Source organism: Sprattus sprattus (genome assembly GCF_963457725.1).
Source record: "Sprattus sprattus genome assembly, chromosome: 19".
In the NCBI taxonomy this organism is placed as follows: Eukaryota; Metazoa; Chordata; class Actinopteri; order Clupeiformes; family Clupeidae; genus Sprattus; species Sprattus sprattus.
In genome coordinates, this window is record NC_137917.1 from 21438545 (window position 1) to 21457098 (window position 18554).

Sequence of the window (18554 nt, forward strand, 5' to 3'; positions counted from 1 at the left end):
AATTCTAGTTAGTGTGCTTGCCCGAAGGGAAGCACACTATTGTTCTTCGTTTTTTACTATTTTTTTTATTCTAGTAGTTTTTCTTGCAGCTAACTACTCCTCGCCCGATTGAGATAGAGACGCCGTTCAAACACCAAAACGTCCGGCCCGATCCGGTGCAAGCTGCTATGACTTTTCGTGGCGGTACTCCTTGCCACTCCTTTTTTATTCCTCTTTTTCCATCACCTTTTTTCTCCATAGACTTGCATGGCAGAACTTTGAGGCATTATGACATCATAATAGGCTCATTAAACTGGCTTGCACCTGTGATTCACTGACAACTCTCACTGACACCTGCGCACGGTTCCTCTTCTCTCTCTGTCCCTCTCCATTCAACTGTATAACTAGGAATATTAAGAGACACCTTCCATACCAGGGCTCTACTCACTCATGCATACTCACACATGTTTACTCACTCATGCATACTCACTCGTGCATACTCACTCATGCATACTTACTCATGCATACTCACTCATGTTTACTCACTCATGTTTACTCACTCATGCGTACTCACTCATGCATACTCACTCATGTTTACTCACTCATGCATACTCACTCATGCATACTCACTCATGTTTACTCACTCGTGCATACTCACTCATGTTTACTCACTCATGCATACTCACTCATGCATACTCACTCATGCATACGCACTCATGCATACTCACTCATGCATACTCACTCATGCATACTCACTCATGCATACTCACTCGTGCATACTCACTCATGTTTACTCACTCATGCATACTCACTCATGCATACTCACTCATGCATACTCATTTGTGCATACTCATTTGTGCATGCTCATCCAGCAGGGAGAGCTGGAGAGCTGACACCTGCCCCAATTCCAAGGCACTTGTTCTCTCGGTCATGGCCGCAACAGAGCAAGCACACTCTTGCAGTTCGTTCACGAAACGCATTCTAGTTGTAGAAAGATATCAAGAGTGGCAAGATACACAACTCTTTCACAGTACAACGTGTGCTGTCTGTTGGCTGACTTGGTGCATGGGGATTTTAGTTATACAAGCATAGTTAGGGTAGCATACAAAAGCTGTGCACAATTGGCTGGTGACACCCCAACCCACGTTGCATACTCTACCCGGGATCCGTAAGAGCACTCATTCACAGGACAGCATGTCTGTGGCCCAATTGTATTAATATTGGGAATATTGTGTTTAATGTTAAGTTCTTTTTAAAGAACACGTTTCACTTTTTTAGGGACTGATACGGTTCAGATGTGTTAAGGATGTAAAAAAAAAAAAAACTGTTTCAGACTCTACGGTCGTATCCCTCCCTGGTAGTCTAGTGGTTAGGATTCGGCGCTCTCACCGCCGCGGCCCGGGTTCGATTCCCGGTCAGGGAAAGACTGTTTTGCACCTGTCACATCTATCTACATATGGACTGTCATAGTCTATTAAAATCCATGCAACCGTCTTTGTAAAACCAGATTGCTAACCAGACAGGGTGTGGGTACACTGGTGGTTATACCAAGTGCATGATTTAGTGGAAACCCTGGGTGGATTCCCTCAGAATAAGAGGTAAACCTCTTTATACCCCAAATGGGTTGGTTTTGCCAGGGAAAATAGACCATAGGGACTCTTAGGAGGCTTTATACTTACTCTGTGTAGATGTACCCAGGTTTGTTAATAGCACGTACTGATTTTTTTAAAAGTCTAAATCGCTTTAAAAAACTAAAATCATTCAAAAGTCATCCATTCAACCCGGTAGTAAAACTCTAACCTTGTTGTTGCTGTTGTCACGCGGCGGAGCTTGGCACTCTCTACTAGAGGTACGGCAATGTCTTTCCCAACTCCCCTAGATGAACCGAATCCTGCACAAAAGCCAGATTTGATATAGCCATGCACGAAGTGAATTGTAAGTAGTGTCTTGTTTTGTTTACATCTTCCGAATACTTGGCTGCTATTGTCAATTAGCAATAATGTTAATAAGCTAACTCTGAAGAAGTTGCAAGTTAACATCGGCTAACTTAACGTTAGCTAGCCAGCTAGCTGGATAGTATTCTGTTTTCTACCATTTGGTAAGTCACTAGTGTTATGGCACACATGCCTACTGAAGGAATTATGCAGCAATGCCTCGACTGACTATTTTTTGTAATATTTTCCCGAATGTATATAGAATAACCGGTTTAAAGCTTGGTTTCTTCAGTTCCCAGTTAGAAATTATTTGGGTTCTCCAGAAGCAAAAGCTAGCCAGTGTCAAACGCTAAAGGTGTCCAATGTGTATCGTGTTAAGGTTATTAATGGTTTTACCATGGACATACACTTTTCAGTCCTTTTGTCTAATGTATGGATCGATTAGTTTATTATTTTGGTCTAGTTTTCCGCCAAATAAGGTTACATCGTTGTCCGTTCATTTCTGTTGTCAGTAATGTTCTGTGTAAACATTGATTACTAAAGCTGGATAAACAGTTATCTTGGTTTTCAGCTCTGTGCAGTTTTGTTGATTTGCATAGTCTTTCTTCAGACATGAATTTGAACTTGATATCTGTAACTGTACATGAAAGCTATGTTGTTTGTCATAACATGATGTCCTTTTTACCCGCTAGCCCTGGAGATGGTATTCTTAACCAGCTGTCTTCCTGAGTGGTGACGCTTTAACTGTAAACATGAGTGGTTCCAAGCCGGACATTCTGTGGTCTCCACATGATGTGGATCGATATGTGATCTGTGACTCCGAACTGAGTTTGTACCGGATCGGATCTATTGGGAGTGCTGAGAGGAAGGCAGGAACGTTGCCACTGTCCGAAGAAACAGCGGCCACGCTCTTAGCCATCAACTCGGACACCCCTTACATGAAATGTGTCGCCTGGTTCCCCAAGCATGAACCTGAGTGTCTTCTGGCCGTTGGTCAAGCCAATGGGAGAGTAGTACTGACCAGCCTGGGTCAGAGCCCCAACTCCAAGTGTAAGGAGCTGATGGGTAAGGAGTTTGTGCCCAAGCATGCGCGGCAGTGCAACACACTGGCATGGAACCCCTGGGACAGCAACTGGCTGGCCGCCGGCCTGGACAAACACCGCGCTGACTTCTCCGTCCTTATTTGGGACATCAGTAGCAAATACGCACCGGATGTTTCGGTGCCCATGGAGAAGATCCGTCTCTCATCAGGAGACACCGACTCGGGCTTGGTGGTGACCAAGCCTCTATATGAACTGGGTCAGAACGACGCCTGCCTCTCCCTCTGCTGGCTTCCTCGGGACCAGAAGCTGCTGCTGGCAGGCATGCACCGCAACCTGGCCATCTTTGACCTGCGCAACACCAGCCAGAAGACCTTCGTCAACACCAAGGCCATCCAGGGCGTGACGGTGGACCCGCACTTCCCCGAGCGCGTGGCCTCCTTCTACGAGGGCCAGGTGGCCATCTGGGACTTGCGAAAGTTCGAGAAGCCCGTGCTGACGCTCACCGAGCAGCCCAAGCCGCTCACCAAGGTGGCGTGGTGCCCGACGCGCACGGGCCTGCTTGCCACGCTGACGCGTGACAGCAACGTCATCCGGCTGTATGACATGCAGCACGCGCCCACGCCCATCGGTGACGAGACGGAGCCCACCATCATCGAGCGCAGCGTGCAGCCCTGCAGCGACAACAGCGTCATCAGCAGCTTTGCCTGGCACCCGTCCGCCCAGAACCGCATGGTGGTGGTGTCGCCCAACCGCGCCATGACCGACTTCACCGTCTTCGAGCGCATCTCGCTGGCATGGGGCTCCACCACCTCCCTGATGTGGGCCTGCGGGCGCCACCTTTACGAGTGCACCGAGGGCGCAGCGGAGAGGGACCGGGACATCGCCACCAAGATGAGGCAGCGAGCGCAGAACGGCTACGGCCACGACACCGTGCAGGTGTGGAGAAACCACGTGCTGGCCGGAGGGGATGACCCCCAGCTCAAGTCCCTGTGGTTCACCCTGTACTATATCCTTTACTGCTGGAGCCCAGTGCCTCGCTCTGTTGTCTTGCACAGATGCCATACATTATTATATTATATATTATTATTTGTTTACCATATTATGCAGAAACTGCTAGACCACATGACTCCATGTTTCCTTCAACACCACTGTATAAAGTTTCATCGTGTCCGTTTTCCTATGTAATATTCACTTATGAAGCAATACACCGAAGACCTGGAGCAAAAGCAACAGGGGAGCAAACAGTCCCTGATATATTCAGGCATCAAGAACATCGTCAAGTCCAGTTCAGGTTAGTTCCCTGGATTGACCTTTGCATGGTTTGCCTAGAACATTTCCACACAGAGAAAAAAGAATGTTGAGGGAAACGTAGCAAATGTAGTGTGGAATATGGAATGCTATGAATCTCGGAACTACAAACATTTTGCAGAAGCACTACAAAATGTGTTTTAAGAGGCCCTTTAGCCCAAGACTGTTCATAGGCTTGTTTATGCATACATAACGGATATTAGGAGCTTGTACACCATGTGATACCTGGTAGCAGTCACCTTACTGAAGCCATATGCCATTCTGAACATAGTTATTTAAATCTGCATTGATAATGGAGCTTGCTGTTACTTCTTCTCTTTTTTTCTTTTCTTCCTGAAGGCACTACCGAAAACCGCCGCTGTTGGCGGGGCTCTGACCGGCAGACGGACGTGGCGCGGTACAACAGTGAGGAGCGCAGCCTAGCGCTGCAGCTGTGCGGTTGGATCGGCCGGGGCCCGGAGGTGGACGTGGAGCCCTTCCTCAAGTCCCTGGAGCAGGAGGGCGAGTGGGAGCGTGCCGCTGCTGTGGCCCTCTTCAACCTGGACATCCGCCGCGCCATCCAGATCCTCAACAGAGGGGCCTCCTCCGAGAAGGGTATGACGTCGCTAGTTTTCGCTAGTAGCTGGGTAGATGCCCCTCAGAATGAGTGGAAAACCTCTTGAAAGAAGAGCCCAATGAGTTTGTTTTGCCAGGAAAAAGACTGTCTCCTCTGAAAAGGGTATGGACGACGAGTTTTTGAGGGTTCTGTTAAGCGAATCATCACTGGTTCAACTGATAAAGCAATAGTTGTGTTTTCTGTGTTCAAGAAGAAAAGGTTTTGATCAGGTTACATTTGGAATACCTCTTAACATTTCCATTCCTGGAAACTCTTTTAACTGTAATTCAATTGTGGTAGTTCAAGGAAAGGTCATTCTTTAGTCTTTAATGTCTTAATCTATTTTTTTCCAGAAGTATACTTTAAATAAAATGTTCAGTGTATTCATCTCCTAGGAGGATTGAAATAGAGTATTATTAAATATGTTGCTTTATCCAAGCTGAAGATGGAAAATGAATTGTTTATGCACACTGAGGCCTTTCAATGTGCTGAATACTTGAGCAGTGTGCTCTAATGAACATGAGCGAGGCAGCAGACACAAACGCAATTAGATGCTTTGTGTAAACCAAGTTGCTAGTTCACACCTGGCCCACAAGGTAGGCCTTGTCCTTTTCTTGATGTATCCCATGCAGCCTTTTAGCACACAAGTCAGACAGAGGCAGCCCATAATATTCACTTTCACTAATTATCTTACTACAATTGCATATATTTTTAGTGTGAAAAGAAATGTCTCAGTGAAGTAGTGGTTGAAGCAGCAATCTGTCCTTTCCAGTAAAGAGCTGTAATGAAGCACACATAACTTACTCTGGATTTAGTGGTATTGGTCTGAGCCACAAGCATCTCAAGCTCTCAAAGCCAAATATACTGTGTAAGAGTTCACCTAGGCTCTAAATGTCAATTAAATAGGTTTCTAATCCAAACAGACCTGGCCATCTTGTTGTTTTGTATGATAATTAAGTTCCTCTGCCCCTTTGCCTGAGAGAGTTCTCAGTGGCCTACCCCATTCCCAAACTACAATCGGTGGGTGTTGCTCACCCCTCAGTTTGTGTCCTGACCCCAGGTGTCTGAGCGATGCCTGGGTGTGGACCTCCCCTTTGTGAACAGTGATGACCGTTTGGAAGATAATAGTGACCACATGTGATCTACTGCGATCCCTTACAGAAGTGCAGTGTGCCATCCGTGTAAAATGTGTATACATTGTAAGTAATTTGTAAGTCGCTTTGGATAAAATGTAAATGTTAATGTCTGTGTTTGGATTAGGGGACCTGAACCTGAACGTGGTGGCCATGGCCCTGTCTGGCTACACGGACGAGAAGAACTCCCTTTGGAGGGAGATGTGCAGCACGCTGAGGCTGCAGCTGAAGAAGCCCTATCTGTGTGTGATGTTCGCCTTCCTGACCAGCGAGCCAGGGGCCTACGATGGTGTACTGGTATGTGAAGAGAGGGTGTGTGTGTACAAACACATAGAGGCCTTGAAAGTCTGCAAGGGGGTCTAATCCATCTGTCCTCTTTGACTCCTCCGCAGCATGAGAGCAGTGTTGCAGTCCGAGACAGGGTGGCGTTCGCCTGTATGTTTCTCAATGACACTCAGGTAACTAGCAAACCAGCACAATATCATCAATACTCAAATACCACGTCTCTGGTGGACATTTTGGCAAACCACTGTTGCCGTATATGTATAGGTATACCTGATGTGTGATTCTGTCTGTTGTAATGTGTATAAAAGGAGTAACTGGCTCTTCATATTTCCAAATGTCATTCTCCCTGCCAGTTACCTCGATACATAGATAAACTGACCAATGAGATGAAGGAGGCGGGGAACCTGGAGGGCATCCTGCTGACGGGCCTGACCAAAGATGGCGTGGATCTGATGGAGAGCTACGTGGATCACACCGGAGACGTGCAGACGGCCAGCTTCTGCCTGCTCATGGTGCGACTGTTGTGTTTATTTAATCAAATCTGTGTTATTGTTTGTTTGTTTGTTTGTGAAAATGAATTAAATATGTGAGGGACAACATATAACAACACAACAATACAATAAACTAAGGCTGAATCCCATTTCTCCCGCTACCCCTTCGTCTTTCCCCTTCCCCTCCGTTTTGCGCGTTCATGTGGAGGGGTAGGGCTGTCCCAATTCACGTTAAGACAGAGGGGTAGGGGAAGGGGAAGCGCTTTCTACCGCTCCAAACGAAGATTTTCCGAGGGCACACTTCAAACGGAGGGGTAGACTGATTTCCCTCAATGCATTGCGAACCCGTGATCATTAAAGAACAAACATCGCGCGAGTCCATTTAAAAATGTCGGAAACAGCAGGGAAAGCATCACACAAATGAAAGTATTTTCTTTGTAATTCATGATTTTAAAACTTGTTTGATGAAATGTTGCATTGTGTAAATAACAGCTGCAGGCGCCATGTTTGTTTATATCTGGTGAGTGACAGCTGTCGCTCTCCGGTAACATAACAGCTGACGCTTCGTACTGATGACGTACGTAATTGTTGAAGTGCTATCCCAATTCGAAGGGCTAGCGTTTCAACCCCTTCCGCTACCGCTCCGTTTGAAAAAGCGAAGGCGAAGGGGTAGGGGTAAGGGTAGGGGTAGAGATGAGAAATGGGATTGGGCCTAAATCTACTACTAAACAGAGCAAAAAAATAAATAAAAAAATGGTATTCTGGAATTACAGCTCATGGCGGTGGCAATGAAATTGTTTGTTTGTTTGTTTGTTTGTGAATATGTTCTCCCAGTGTCGCCTTGAGCTGCTTCCATTACATGAGTTACATGACATTTGAACGGTGGGTTTCATGTGTTCAATCACAAGATGAGTGACCATTTGGTGTGTTTCCCCTTACACAGGGCTCCCCAGGTGAGGTGTTGAAGGACACTCGCGTCCAGTGCTGGATCGAAAACTACCGGAACCTTCTGGACGCCTGGAGATTTTGGCACAAGAGGGCCGAGTTTGACATTCACAGGAGCAAGCTGGACCCCAGTTCAAAGCCTCTCGCTCAGGCAAGTGGCTTGGTCACCCCTATAATCTTCATGAGCATTCTCCCCTATCGCTGCTTCATGTTTAAGATTAATTCTCTTGGTATGGCAGTATTCCATTTTTGGGGAAATGCAGTAGATTATTTTCTTTACTCCTATTTTACATTAAGCATCTACTATGTATAAAACGCAGGTAAGCTAATATTATGTTTGTGGCTATGTGGCAAGCATATGGTATGGAACATCATTGTTAAGTATTCATCTCAGTGTCTGTTAATCTTTTAACAGTCTGCTCAACCATTTGGTAGAGCTTGCCTTCTGTTACTAAATCTTAATTTAAAATACTGTTTTAATGTTTTAACGAGTCATCTGCGCCAATTGAAAGCCTTTATCGTCATTGTATTTGCATACAACAAAATGTGATGCGCTGCTAGGAGGGACAACATATAACAATACAGTATACTAAAAAAAAAGAGTACAACAAAGTGTAGTAGAATAGAGTAAAAGTAAGCTTGGATTGCTTGAAGTAGGGTATATACAATATAATACTGTACAGCAGTGTCAATATTGTAAATGTAATGTAAATGTGAGTAATCAATCACAATCTATGCATACTGTACCACAGGGTCAGATCCATTCCTGTATCTGTAAACACCCCACTACTTGTGTACATGTTCTCCATATCTGTACCATAAATCTGTATTTATGTATGTACTGTATGTCTGTGAGTTGCACAAGTGCATAAGTGTATAAGCTACTGGATGACCTAAATTTCCCTCAGGATTAATAAAGTATCTGTCTGTCTATCTATCTATCTATCTATCTATCTATCTATCTATCTATCTATCTATCTATCTGTCTGTCTGTCTGTCTGTCTGTCTGTCTGTCTGTCTGTCTGTCTGTCTGTCTGTCTGTCTGTCTGTCTGTCTGTCTGTGTCTATCTATCTATCTATCTATCTATCTATCTATCTATCTATCTATCTATCTATCTATCTATCTATCTATCTATCTATCTATCTATCTATCTATCCATCTATCTATCTAATGATGAATATGTGGATGCCTCTTCCTGCAGGTGTTTGTGAGCTGTAACTTCTGTGGGAAGTCCATCTCGTACAGCTGCTCGGCCATCCCTCACCAGGGCCGTGGCTTCAGCCAGTACGGCGTCAGCGGCTCCCCTACCAAGTCAAAGGTCACCAGCTGCCCCGGCTGCCGCAAGCCCTTGCCCCGCTGTGCCCTCTGCCTCATGAACATGGGCACACCCGTATCCAGCTGCCCCGGTACTGCCCCAGGGCGCACACACACACACACACACACACACACACACTGACACCATACACACACTAACATGCACAGTACTTATTTTGTCTCTTACACACACACACACACACACTGACACACACACACTGACACCATACACACACTGACATGCACAGTACTTACTGTCTCTTACACACACACACACACACGTGTAGAAACACAGATATATAGATATGACACTGATTCGCACTCATTCATGCATTTATACACACTCATAGTGTATGACACACATGGCAAACCAATACACTTGGATTGATTTATGTAGATTTATGGCTGATAAATGTGCAGTGCAGTTGTAAACATAAACCATAGCTGACAGCATTTAGTCAGTAAAAATGGGTCAAAAGTAATGCTTTTTGTAAAAGTAATTGTAAAAGCATGTACTTGAATACTCGCACACACACACACTCACTCAAACACATGCACAGTCAGCTTCCAGGCACAGACAGCGTGCACGTTCACATCACATATGTAGTTGGTACTAAAGCAATGCGTGTGTATCAGAGTCTAAGTATGGTTTTGGGTTTTATTGATCTGAAAGGTTCTGGGAAGATGGACGAGAAAGTGGACCTCACCAGGGATAAGAAGCTGGCCCAGTTTCATAACTGGTTCACCTGGTGCCATAACTGCCGTCATGGAGGCCATGCAGGTCATATGCTGAGTTGGTTCAGGTGAGTTCAGATTTAACGCTCATTTAATTTTAATTTGAGTCACAAACATGGACATACTTAAATAATAAAAGTGTATATGAGCCAATATTCACCATACTGGACTGAAATTTACAAATGTTTACAAAGTGGCTCCTCCACATTAAGCCTGTATTTGAGAGAGTGCTGGGTTAATCTGGAGGAACCACTTTGAAAACTGGGTTAATCTGAAGAAAACTGTTTTTTTTCTCTTTACACCAGATCTCTTTATCTAGGATGTCTTTTAGGTTAATTTATCATAATTGTGTGTGCCTCCCCACCCCATTCTACCTGCAGAGACCACAGTGAATGCCCAGTCTCGGCCTGTACCTGTAAATGTATGCAGCTGGACACCACCGGGAACCTAGTGCCTTCAGATAGCTCCTAGAAAAATGTGCTGTTTGGAGACACACACACACACACACACACACACACACACACACACACACACACACACACACAAATACACAGATGCCACAAAAAGAGTTACCATTTCTGTCTGCAGAAAAAAAGAGATGGAAAGCACTTTTAAGCCTGTTATGAGGTGGTTATTAGCTGCTTAAGAAGCTGCCGCCTAATCAAAGCTTGAATCTCTGCCTTGGTTTGTAAATTGTAAACTTGCCTCTGACTTTGAGTGCTATTCAGTTCTATTTCTCCTGACATGTTTGTGAATTTCTGAGAAATGTTTGTTAGACACCATGTCAAGTAAGTTGATAAAAATCACTGATAAGGGTGCTGACGGTAATAATGTGTTTTTGAAAATAATTCAGTGTGATGGTCAGTTATAGCTTTGCTGACAGAAGGGTTTGTGTTAGCATACTTTAGAGCGATGAAAAAGGCTCTGTGAGTGCTGAAAGTTCAGTTCAACAAAATGAAGCATATCTTCCAACTGAAATGGAAACAATCAGGCAAGCTCTACCTCTTCTCTATGTCTATACATATAGGTGTGTATATATATAAATAAATATATATATATATCCATTGCATCAAAATACATAAACCACATTTGGCATCCACTTCCACATTAACATTATTCTGTATCAGTATACTGCTCATATAACACTCATAGGAGCATGAGTGCAGTTTTTATGAATGTAGCTCCAACCTTAAGCACTAGGGGGCATATGTTTATCATGGCCTGATCATCTCCCTCAGCAGTGAGTGGTGTGTAGATGGCACTTCTCACCAGTTACTGAGAATACTGAGAAGACAATTGAGGCAAGTGGGCTTTATCTTGACAGTGACAGTGACAGTGACAATGACGAGACAATGAACGGATGAATAAAGCAATTCTAAAGGATACTGTCACAAACAGAAACACATTGTTGACATATAAATAACTGAATAAAAAGTAAAAAAAAAAAAAAAAGCAAATGTACCATCATGCCACAGGAACGTTCAAGGTCTCTACATGTAAAATAAACACAATCTCAGCTGACTTCAGTTCATTTTGTCTTGGTGTACAGTGTTTTTAGTTGTGAGCCTGCATGTGGATAACATGTCATATTTACTGTAATAGAGTGAAAAAGAACTGAGTTTTGTGTCTGGGTTTTATCTAATGCTGGCCACACAGGCCCTGAAAGAATGTCTGAAAACGGCAGCTGCTCTCCACTCCAGGCAGACCCTCCAGATTGTTCTCCCCGGATAAAGAATTTCAGCTGCCGGAACCCTATTGACTAAAGAGGGGGCAGGGAGGGATACGGCTCTCTGTTTCCCGCCCCAGCCCAATTCAAGCACTGATTCTGCATATGCATACCACGCTTCAGTCCCAGGGGGAGTTCGTTCTTCCCGGTGAGGTGGCAGTGTGGCATATGCATTGTGAGTCTGTTCTTTTCCCTGTTTCTCACTCGTCTCCTCGCTCCCCACCTTCTTTTATCTACCCCACCCTGCCTAGCCTCATAAAGGCATTGTGAGGGAGAGGCCAGGCCCTGAGCTACTTTATTAATCACTTAGTCATGGAGTGGTAGGACAAGGTGCTAGTGTGTGGCACTCGGGGTGTCTCTTTTAAAGGACTCCATTGTGAGGTACAAGTGTATTGTGATAACCACATGGGTTTATCGAAAGCTTGTAATGTTGGAGTTTTTGTGAAAAACCAACCAAAAACCCATATCTTGTCATCTTAAACCAATAAATATTGCCTAAGAACAAAGTACTACTATTTAATTTTGCTCCTTCAGAATATCTCTGTGACCCATGTAACCAAAAATATCTTAATACGTCTTAATACTGCTTGGTTTCCTAACTATGTTAAAGCTTCCTGAACACGTTGTTTCACTACACAGTGTTCACTACAGCAGCATGTATTTCCTATCTTTCTTTTGCAGCCCAGCCAACAGAGTTAGGAGTAAGATGCAAACCCAACCTCCGGAAAAAAAAATCTAACGTTGTTACTGGCGAAGCACGTGGTAGTGACATTCACACAAACCAATGAAAAGTTATACTGTACAATTGCACTTGCCAATCACGCGCAGGTTTAACATTCAGCTGCCTGCAACCCGCCCATGTGCTTTAAACAGTTTCAGTCGTAGGCTACCATCTGTCATCTAGTGAGGTATGGACACAGCCTACTATCCGAGGAAATTCTGTTATTGTTTTCTACTGTAGGTCGGGTATAGATCTTAATCCACTAGAACACTTACAGTTTTGATCAATCGGATGTTATCTACTGTTAATCTGTGAAGTTCTACATTTTACTTATACTTGCTTTGCAATTAGCCTATAACCTAGCTGCGTAACAAAATGAAAGGAAACAAGCTTCGAAATTAACCATTAACAGTTACTTTCTCACGGATTAGACGGCCATACTCAAGAGAAAAGTTAATACTTATACGTTATTATGTCAGCGGCATCGGACACCAACTGTCACTTTCAACAACAAAGACTGAGGCTGGGGAGCGCTGGTTCCCCCAGTTTACCCAACAATAGCGGCAGCCGGCTCCAGCCCATTCGTGCCATCGTTCCCTATCAGCTTTTGCGCGGTGGTCAGCAAAGTCCGCCGCGGTCTTCCTCTGTGTGCGCCGGGAGCGGTAACCACGCCGGGGCAACACTGTGCCTCAGCTCGAGCCCACCGTGTCAGATACAGCTGCTTTCAGGTCATGGAGGAATCGCCGCGGTGGATCACAGGCTGGCTGGGATGCAGAGACTTTCTCCGGAAAGCAGGAACTCGCCTGAAAGACCTTTAAACTCTACCCACAGAGGTAACCGAAGAGTCTTTATATTGAGGTCAAGCCTTTGCTTGAGGTTCTCATGTTTGTAATTTTAGGTTATAGTATTTTTCCACTTTCTCAGGCCTACTATGATTATTATACTTTTATCAGATCAGACATCTAGGTATTACAGGTATAGGCCTACTTCTATTATCTGGGGTTTATTTACCAATTTATCTTTATGTACCAATCACTATGTGCAGCATATCTGTTAATGTGATACACCAAAGGTGTACACTGTACTTTAAAGATATTTATATAATCTCTAGTGTAGATAAGAGTAAACTAGGCTACGTTCAATGATGTGAAATAAAAAGTGTTGTGTTTTATGTGCTGCACATGACTAATCCCACTAAACTGCCTAACATGAATTTGGTGCTTAAACATATGGCCTTAGTACCTGACCACACAATGTTGAAACCTGCTCCAAAGTCAGGTGTGTGATAACATTATTTTTGCCTGCAGAAATCACATTGTATTGTTGTCAGGTTCCTTAGTCGGAAGGAAGATAGCTATCTGAGTTATATGATCACATGCCTCCAGTGAAAATAGTCTTGAACATCAGTGAACCTAAATGGAATCCATCCTTGCCTTTCAAAATGGTGGCCATGCAGGGTTGTCATTCGTCACTCCACATTGTGGAGACTGAAGTTTTAGGGGAAATGGAAAGCTGACCACAGTGTGGCATTCATTTTGGGGTTACTCAGAAGCCATGACCATGAAACTAGCATGAGTCTCTCTGAGTGCTCTCCTGATAGCTTCTTCTGGTTAAACCCAAACAAACTCAAGAGGGCCTGAGGAGCCTTGGACTTCTGAAGAGACGAGGAGGCGGACGCTATTGGGGGATTTTTTTGTTAAAAAGTAAATGATCAACTCAAAGAGATGTTTTTACACATAGTGAAACAAGGTCTAAATAGACCAATGTTAACATAGTCCATCTTGTGTTTTGAAACGAACTTCCTTGGCATTCTAAGGGTTCCAAACCGATTGATTCTGGCCTTAAGGGCCATTTGTGATGACATCAGCGGGACAGGGAGTTTCACTTTGCCAAAGATCCAGATGGAACATTTTCTGTTGTTTTAAAGTTTCCCCTCCAGGTCATTCAGTAAACCAACCGATTTGTTTACATTTTCCCACTCCTTTTCCCACGAACTGTTGTCCTACCGAGCTTAATGTTTAATAAGGACATACTGAGAGCCTGATAGGTCAAATTCCTCTGCACGATGTGTATCACATCCTATTATGGCTTGGCCTCGTCAGAAGATTGACTTAGAGTAACTGTGTTATGGACCATTTGTTCAAGCCACATGCAGACATAAATATGCTAATAACACATAATAGCTTTTCCACTAAGCCTGTGTGAAAGCCATGTGGTCTGCCTCTAACCTAAATTATCTATGCACTATGTTTAAAGGATATTGTAAATGATATATTAAATTATAATGTACTGTAGCGAATGGAGCCGGAGACAGGCTTCTCTTTGATGTCTTCTCATTTAGGGTAGAATCACTAGAGAGGTCTAGTCTTCACATGACACATTAGGTATGGGTGGCCAAGCATCCTACCATACAGGAAATTGCACACAGTCAATTACACATATCACATTGACTCAAAAGGATAATAGATATACATGCTCATACTAACACAATCTAGAAAACACAAGTACATTCTAAAATGGAACACTAGACGCCAAATGAAACAGTCACATTCTCACAGGCATGAACGCTCAGCATTATGGGGCGAACTTTTGTACACACAACATTAGCAGAAGCACATTAGTCGGATGGTGCACCGCTTGACCGGTCACCTTCACTTGTAGCCAGTGGTGTAGTGGTCCCTGGAGAAGTGGGTATACTCTTAATTTTTTAAGCAGCCTATACAGCACAGGATAAACGCCCTGTTTTGAGAAGTGGGTATACGCAATGCTGACTGAAAAATAAGTGGGTATACTCCGTATACCTGCGCATACCCTGGACTACACCACTGCTTGCAGCCTCAACTGTCCTCTCATCTGCGCCAACTCCCCTGTGACCATGGCAATGCGTGGCACCTCCATCGTCGTGGCAGTTGTCCTCAGCTGGCCGGCAGCTGGGGCGGGGGCTGGTCCTGGAGCTCCTCGCGCGGTGGCTTCCTCCATCCGTTGCTAGCGCTCTGGACTGCCTGGTCTGGGTCGGTTGCAGGGACATTCCCAGCTCCCAGAGCGGTAGCGGCTTCCAGTTGCCAAATACCCTTACAGATGGGTATTGCACCCACTCAATTACACATATCACACAGACTCAAAGAGGTTAATAGATATACACACTAACATTAACACAATCTAGAAAACTCAAGTACATTCTAAGATGGAACGCTAGACACAGAAATAAACAGTAACATTCTCACAGGCATGTACACTCAGCATTATGGAGCCACTACACACACACACACACACACACACACACACAGAACCGAAGCCCACTACCCCCTTGCATGTTACTGTACATTACATTGTGGCGCTACATTAAAAATTAAATCGTATCAATCAGCGACCTGTTATTTAGGAGTTTGGAGCAGCAACCTGAGTTGGCATGGTTATGTCTGCAGTTTAGTTTGACAGAAAATCTGACAGATGTCAAGTGCATGTTGATTCTGCCTGCGAGGCAGATGTTGGATTGACTTTGGAGTGTGGGAATGTTTTTTCTTTTTTTTTTTTCTTCAAAAAGGGCAATCCATGTGTCTCATTGGTGGAGTTATGTACAGTTTGAGCAACGGTTGGAATGGACAAGTTTTCACAGGTGTGTGTGTGTGTATTGCCATCACCAGTAATCCTGTCTCATCCTGCTTATCTGTTTGCTTATCTATGTACTCTTGTCATCATGTCGTTGTGGTCATATCCTTATCATATCCAAGTTTTAATAGAAACATAAATAAGACAGATGATCAGGCCAAGGTTTACACAAATATTCTCACAGAGACCAAGCTGTGCACAGAAGGATTTTTGAGAGACTAGACAGTTCCTCCAGGATTTTATGAGTTTGCGTTTTCACAAATTCACGCAAAGTTAAGGATAGATTTAAAAAAACAACTCAGTTACTTTTGGCTGCAACAACCAACAAACCCTTGCAAGATCCTGGAGGGACTGACTAAAAGCTACTATCACAGGCAAGTGATTGGTCTTGCGTGGAGCCCCTGTGTGATGGTAATCTCCCCTCACCTGGCGGATGTCTGGCGGCCATCTTCCTGCCTCCTTCTCTCGCACACACACACACACATACGCACAGGCAGCTGAACGTCAGATGCTGCTGGTGTGTATTTGCATTTGAAACAGTCCAGTTCCCCACAAAAGGCCCCTCTGCAGCTGCCTGCATGGCAATCTGCAAGTGAATGCTGCTCTTAAGAAGGGCCTATTCAGAGATGTGTGTATACAGGACAGGCAGTCTCTTGTGTGTGGCTGGAGTGTGTGTGTGTGTGTGTGTGTGTGTGTGTGTGTGTGTGTGTGTGTGTGTGTGTGTGTGTGTCTGTGCGTGTGTGTGTCTGTGTGTGTCTGTGCGTCTGTGTTTGTGTCTGTGTGTGTGTGTGTGTGTGTGTGTGTGTGTGTGTGTGCGTGTTGTATTGTATATGTTTATGGTATGTATATGCTTTTCATGCATAACACTGTGATCATCAGTGCAAGTCCTCCTCACTCACTAAGCCTCAGTAGCACCAATGTCAGGCTACAAATTTCCCACGCCGTTAAACCTGAGGGTGTTTTATATCCGCGTCGGTTGATTCTGCACTATTGCACTGCTGCTCTTTGTGGTGTCCTGTAAATGTATGCGACTGATGGTTGGTGGTTGATGTGTGTTTGCGCCTGGGTGTGTGTTGACATCATGTGTCGACATGGCAGTTTCTTTGTGTTTCGTTTCCTCAACCACATCTTGAGCAGTGCTTGAGCACCCTACCTCAACTCACCCACCCCAACTCAGGCGACCCACATGAATTATAAATATGCTTCAGTGCACACACGCTCTTACATCCTCTCTCTCTCTTGTCTGTATGTTGTTGTTCAGAAACCCCTCGATCACTTGAGGTCAACTTCAGTGTTCACTTACAGAGCACATATTTACCTTAACAGAGGTAGGTACATGTTTGGTTAGGGTGTTAGACCAGTAGTCATTGCATTGGCTCTCCCTTGTTTTCTGTAGAGGAAAGTGGATGGAAGCACGATAGGCTTGATGGGAATATTAAGAAGTGTTTATTAAAAAAAAACATTCAAAGACTGAGAATTTCTCAATCTAGATCTGCACAGTTCTGTGTGACCGCAGTTGCATCATATCACCCATTACACAAGAGTGTATGTGTGAAGATTCAGTTTGAAAAGATAAAACACACAAACACAAGCCCCCCCCCCCCCCCACACACACACACAAAACACAAACAGGTCAACAAAAACATCAATAAAGGCTAGCATTACTTTGAGGGCCCTTTCCCTGAGAGTGTTTCCCAAATGGACAAATGCATGTCTGTGTGCTGGCCCTGTCACATGACACATCGCACCCAGGGCATATTCCTGGGCCTGTGGTGACCCACCAGATCATGTTGTGCAGACAGACAGACTCTGGAGCCAGGGATCCACCAGTCAACACTACAGGGACTGTTTGACAAGGGTGTTCTCCATGTTTGACTGATTCTATCTCTCAATCTCTCCATTGCTCCTTCCCCCTCTGTGCTCAGTCCCTCTCTCTCTCTTTCTCTCTCTATCTCTCTCTCTTTCTTTCTCTCCATTGTTGCCTTAGAGATGCTTCCTGTTTTATCAACATCACTCAAAGGCAACAGCATTCATGTAGGGCTGGTTTGCCCTTTGCCTCCTGACTACTTGACCTGACTACAGTTCATGCTGTACAGAACGGTTTTCAGCATATGCAATCTTTCATTTTAGAGATGTGTACATGGGTTATGGATATATAAGTTTGATATACAAGTTGATTGCACTTGCTGTTTTTGGTTACATGAGTTATATTTGAAATCTTAAAATTGTTGCATTTTGGCCTAGTGACCTCACACGGATCAGTGTCCCTGTGCATCTTGGCTGAGTGACCTCACACCGATCTCTGTCCCTGTGCATTTGGACCGAGTGACCTCACACCGATCTCGGTCCCTGTGCATTTTGGACGAGTGACCTCACACCGATGTCTGTCCCTGTGCATTTTGGACGAGTGACCTCACACCGATCTCCACTCTCCCCACAGCTGAGAGGCCCGTGCCACAGCCGGTCCGCGGCTCTACTGCCATCCGCCGCACATCCTCCCTGGATACCGTCACCATCACCGTCACCGGGCCCTACCTCACGGGCCAGTGGCCTCGCGACCTCCACACTCCTGACCCGTCCTGGACCAGAGACAAAGCCACACAGGTGAGGGGACTTCCAGCTCAAAAGCGTGTGTATTTGTGTGTGTGTGTGTGTGTGTGTGTGTGTGCGTGTGCGTGTGCGTGTGCGTGTGCGTGTGCGTGTGCGTGTGCGTGTGCGTGTGCGTGTGCGTGTAA

General features: G+C 44.8%; 2 protein-coding genes across 2 annotated transcripts in view; both read left to right on the forward strand.

The window, feature by feature from the left end:
- The first annotated feature begins 1788 nt into the window (after nucleotides 1-1788).
- Nucleotides 1789-11228, forward strand: mios (missing oocyte, meiosis regulator, homolog). Its single transcript, XM_080858534.1, has 11 exons — nucleotides 1789-1914; nucleotides 2606-3962; nucleotides 4149-4247; nucleotides 4604-4858; nucleotides 6120-6289; nucleotides 6385-6450; nucleotides 6631-6789; nucleotides 7712-7864; nucleotides 8916-9120; nucleotides 9702-9831; nucleotides 10144-11228. Exons 2-11 carry the CDS (start codon nucleotides 2666-2668, stop codon nucleotides 10232-10234), a joined length of 2625 nt encoding a protein of 874 aa, XP_080714660.1. The 5' UTR covers nucleotides 1789-1914; nucleotides 2606-2665; the 3' UTR covers nucleotides 10235-11228.
- Nucleotides 11229-12682: 1454 nt separating this feature from the next.
- The window catches only part of LOC308380969 (glucocorticoid-induced transcript 1 protein-like), a gene marked incomplete at both ends in the record, with an annotated part of 16940 nt that continues 11068 nt past the window's right edge, over nucleotides 12683-18554 (forward strand). The window contains 2 exons of the mRNA XM_080858450.1: nucleotides 12683-13043; nucleotides 18260-18423. Of these exons, the coding sequence (XP_080714576.1) occupies nucleotides 12683-13043; nucleotides 18260-18423 (525 nt within the window). The remainder of the gene's footprint in view (nucleotides 13044-18259; nucleotides 18424-18554) is intronic.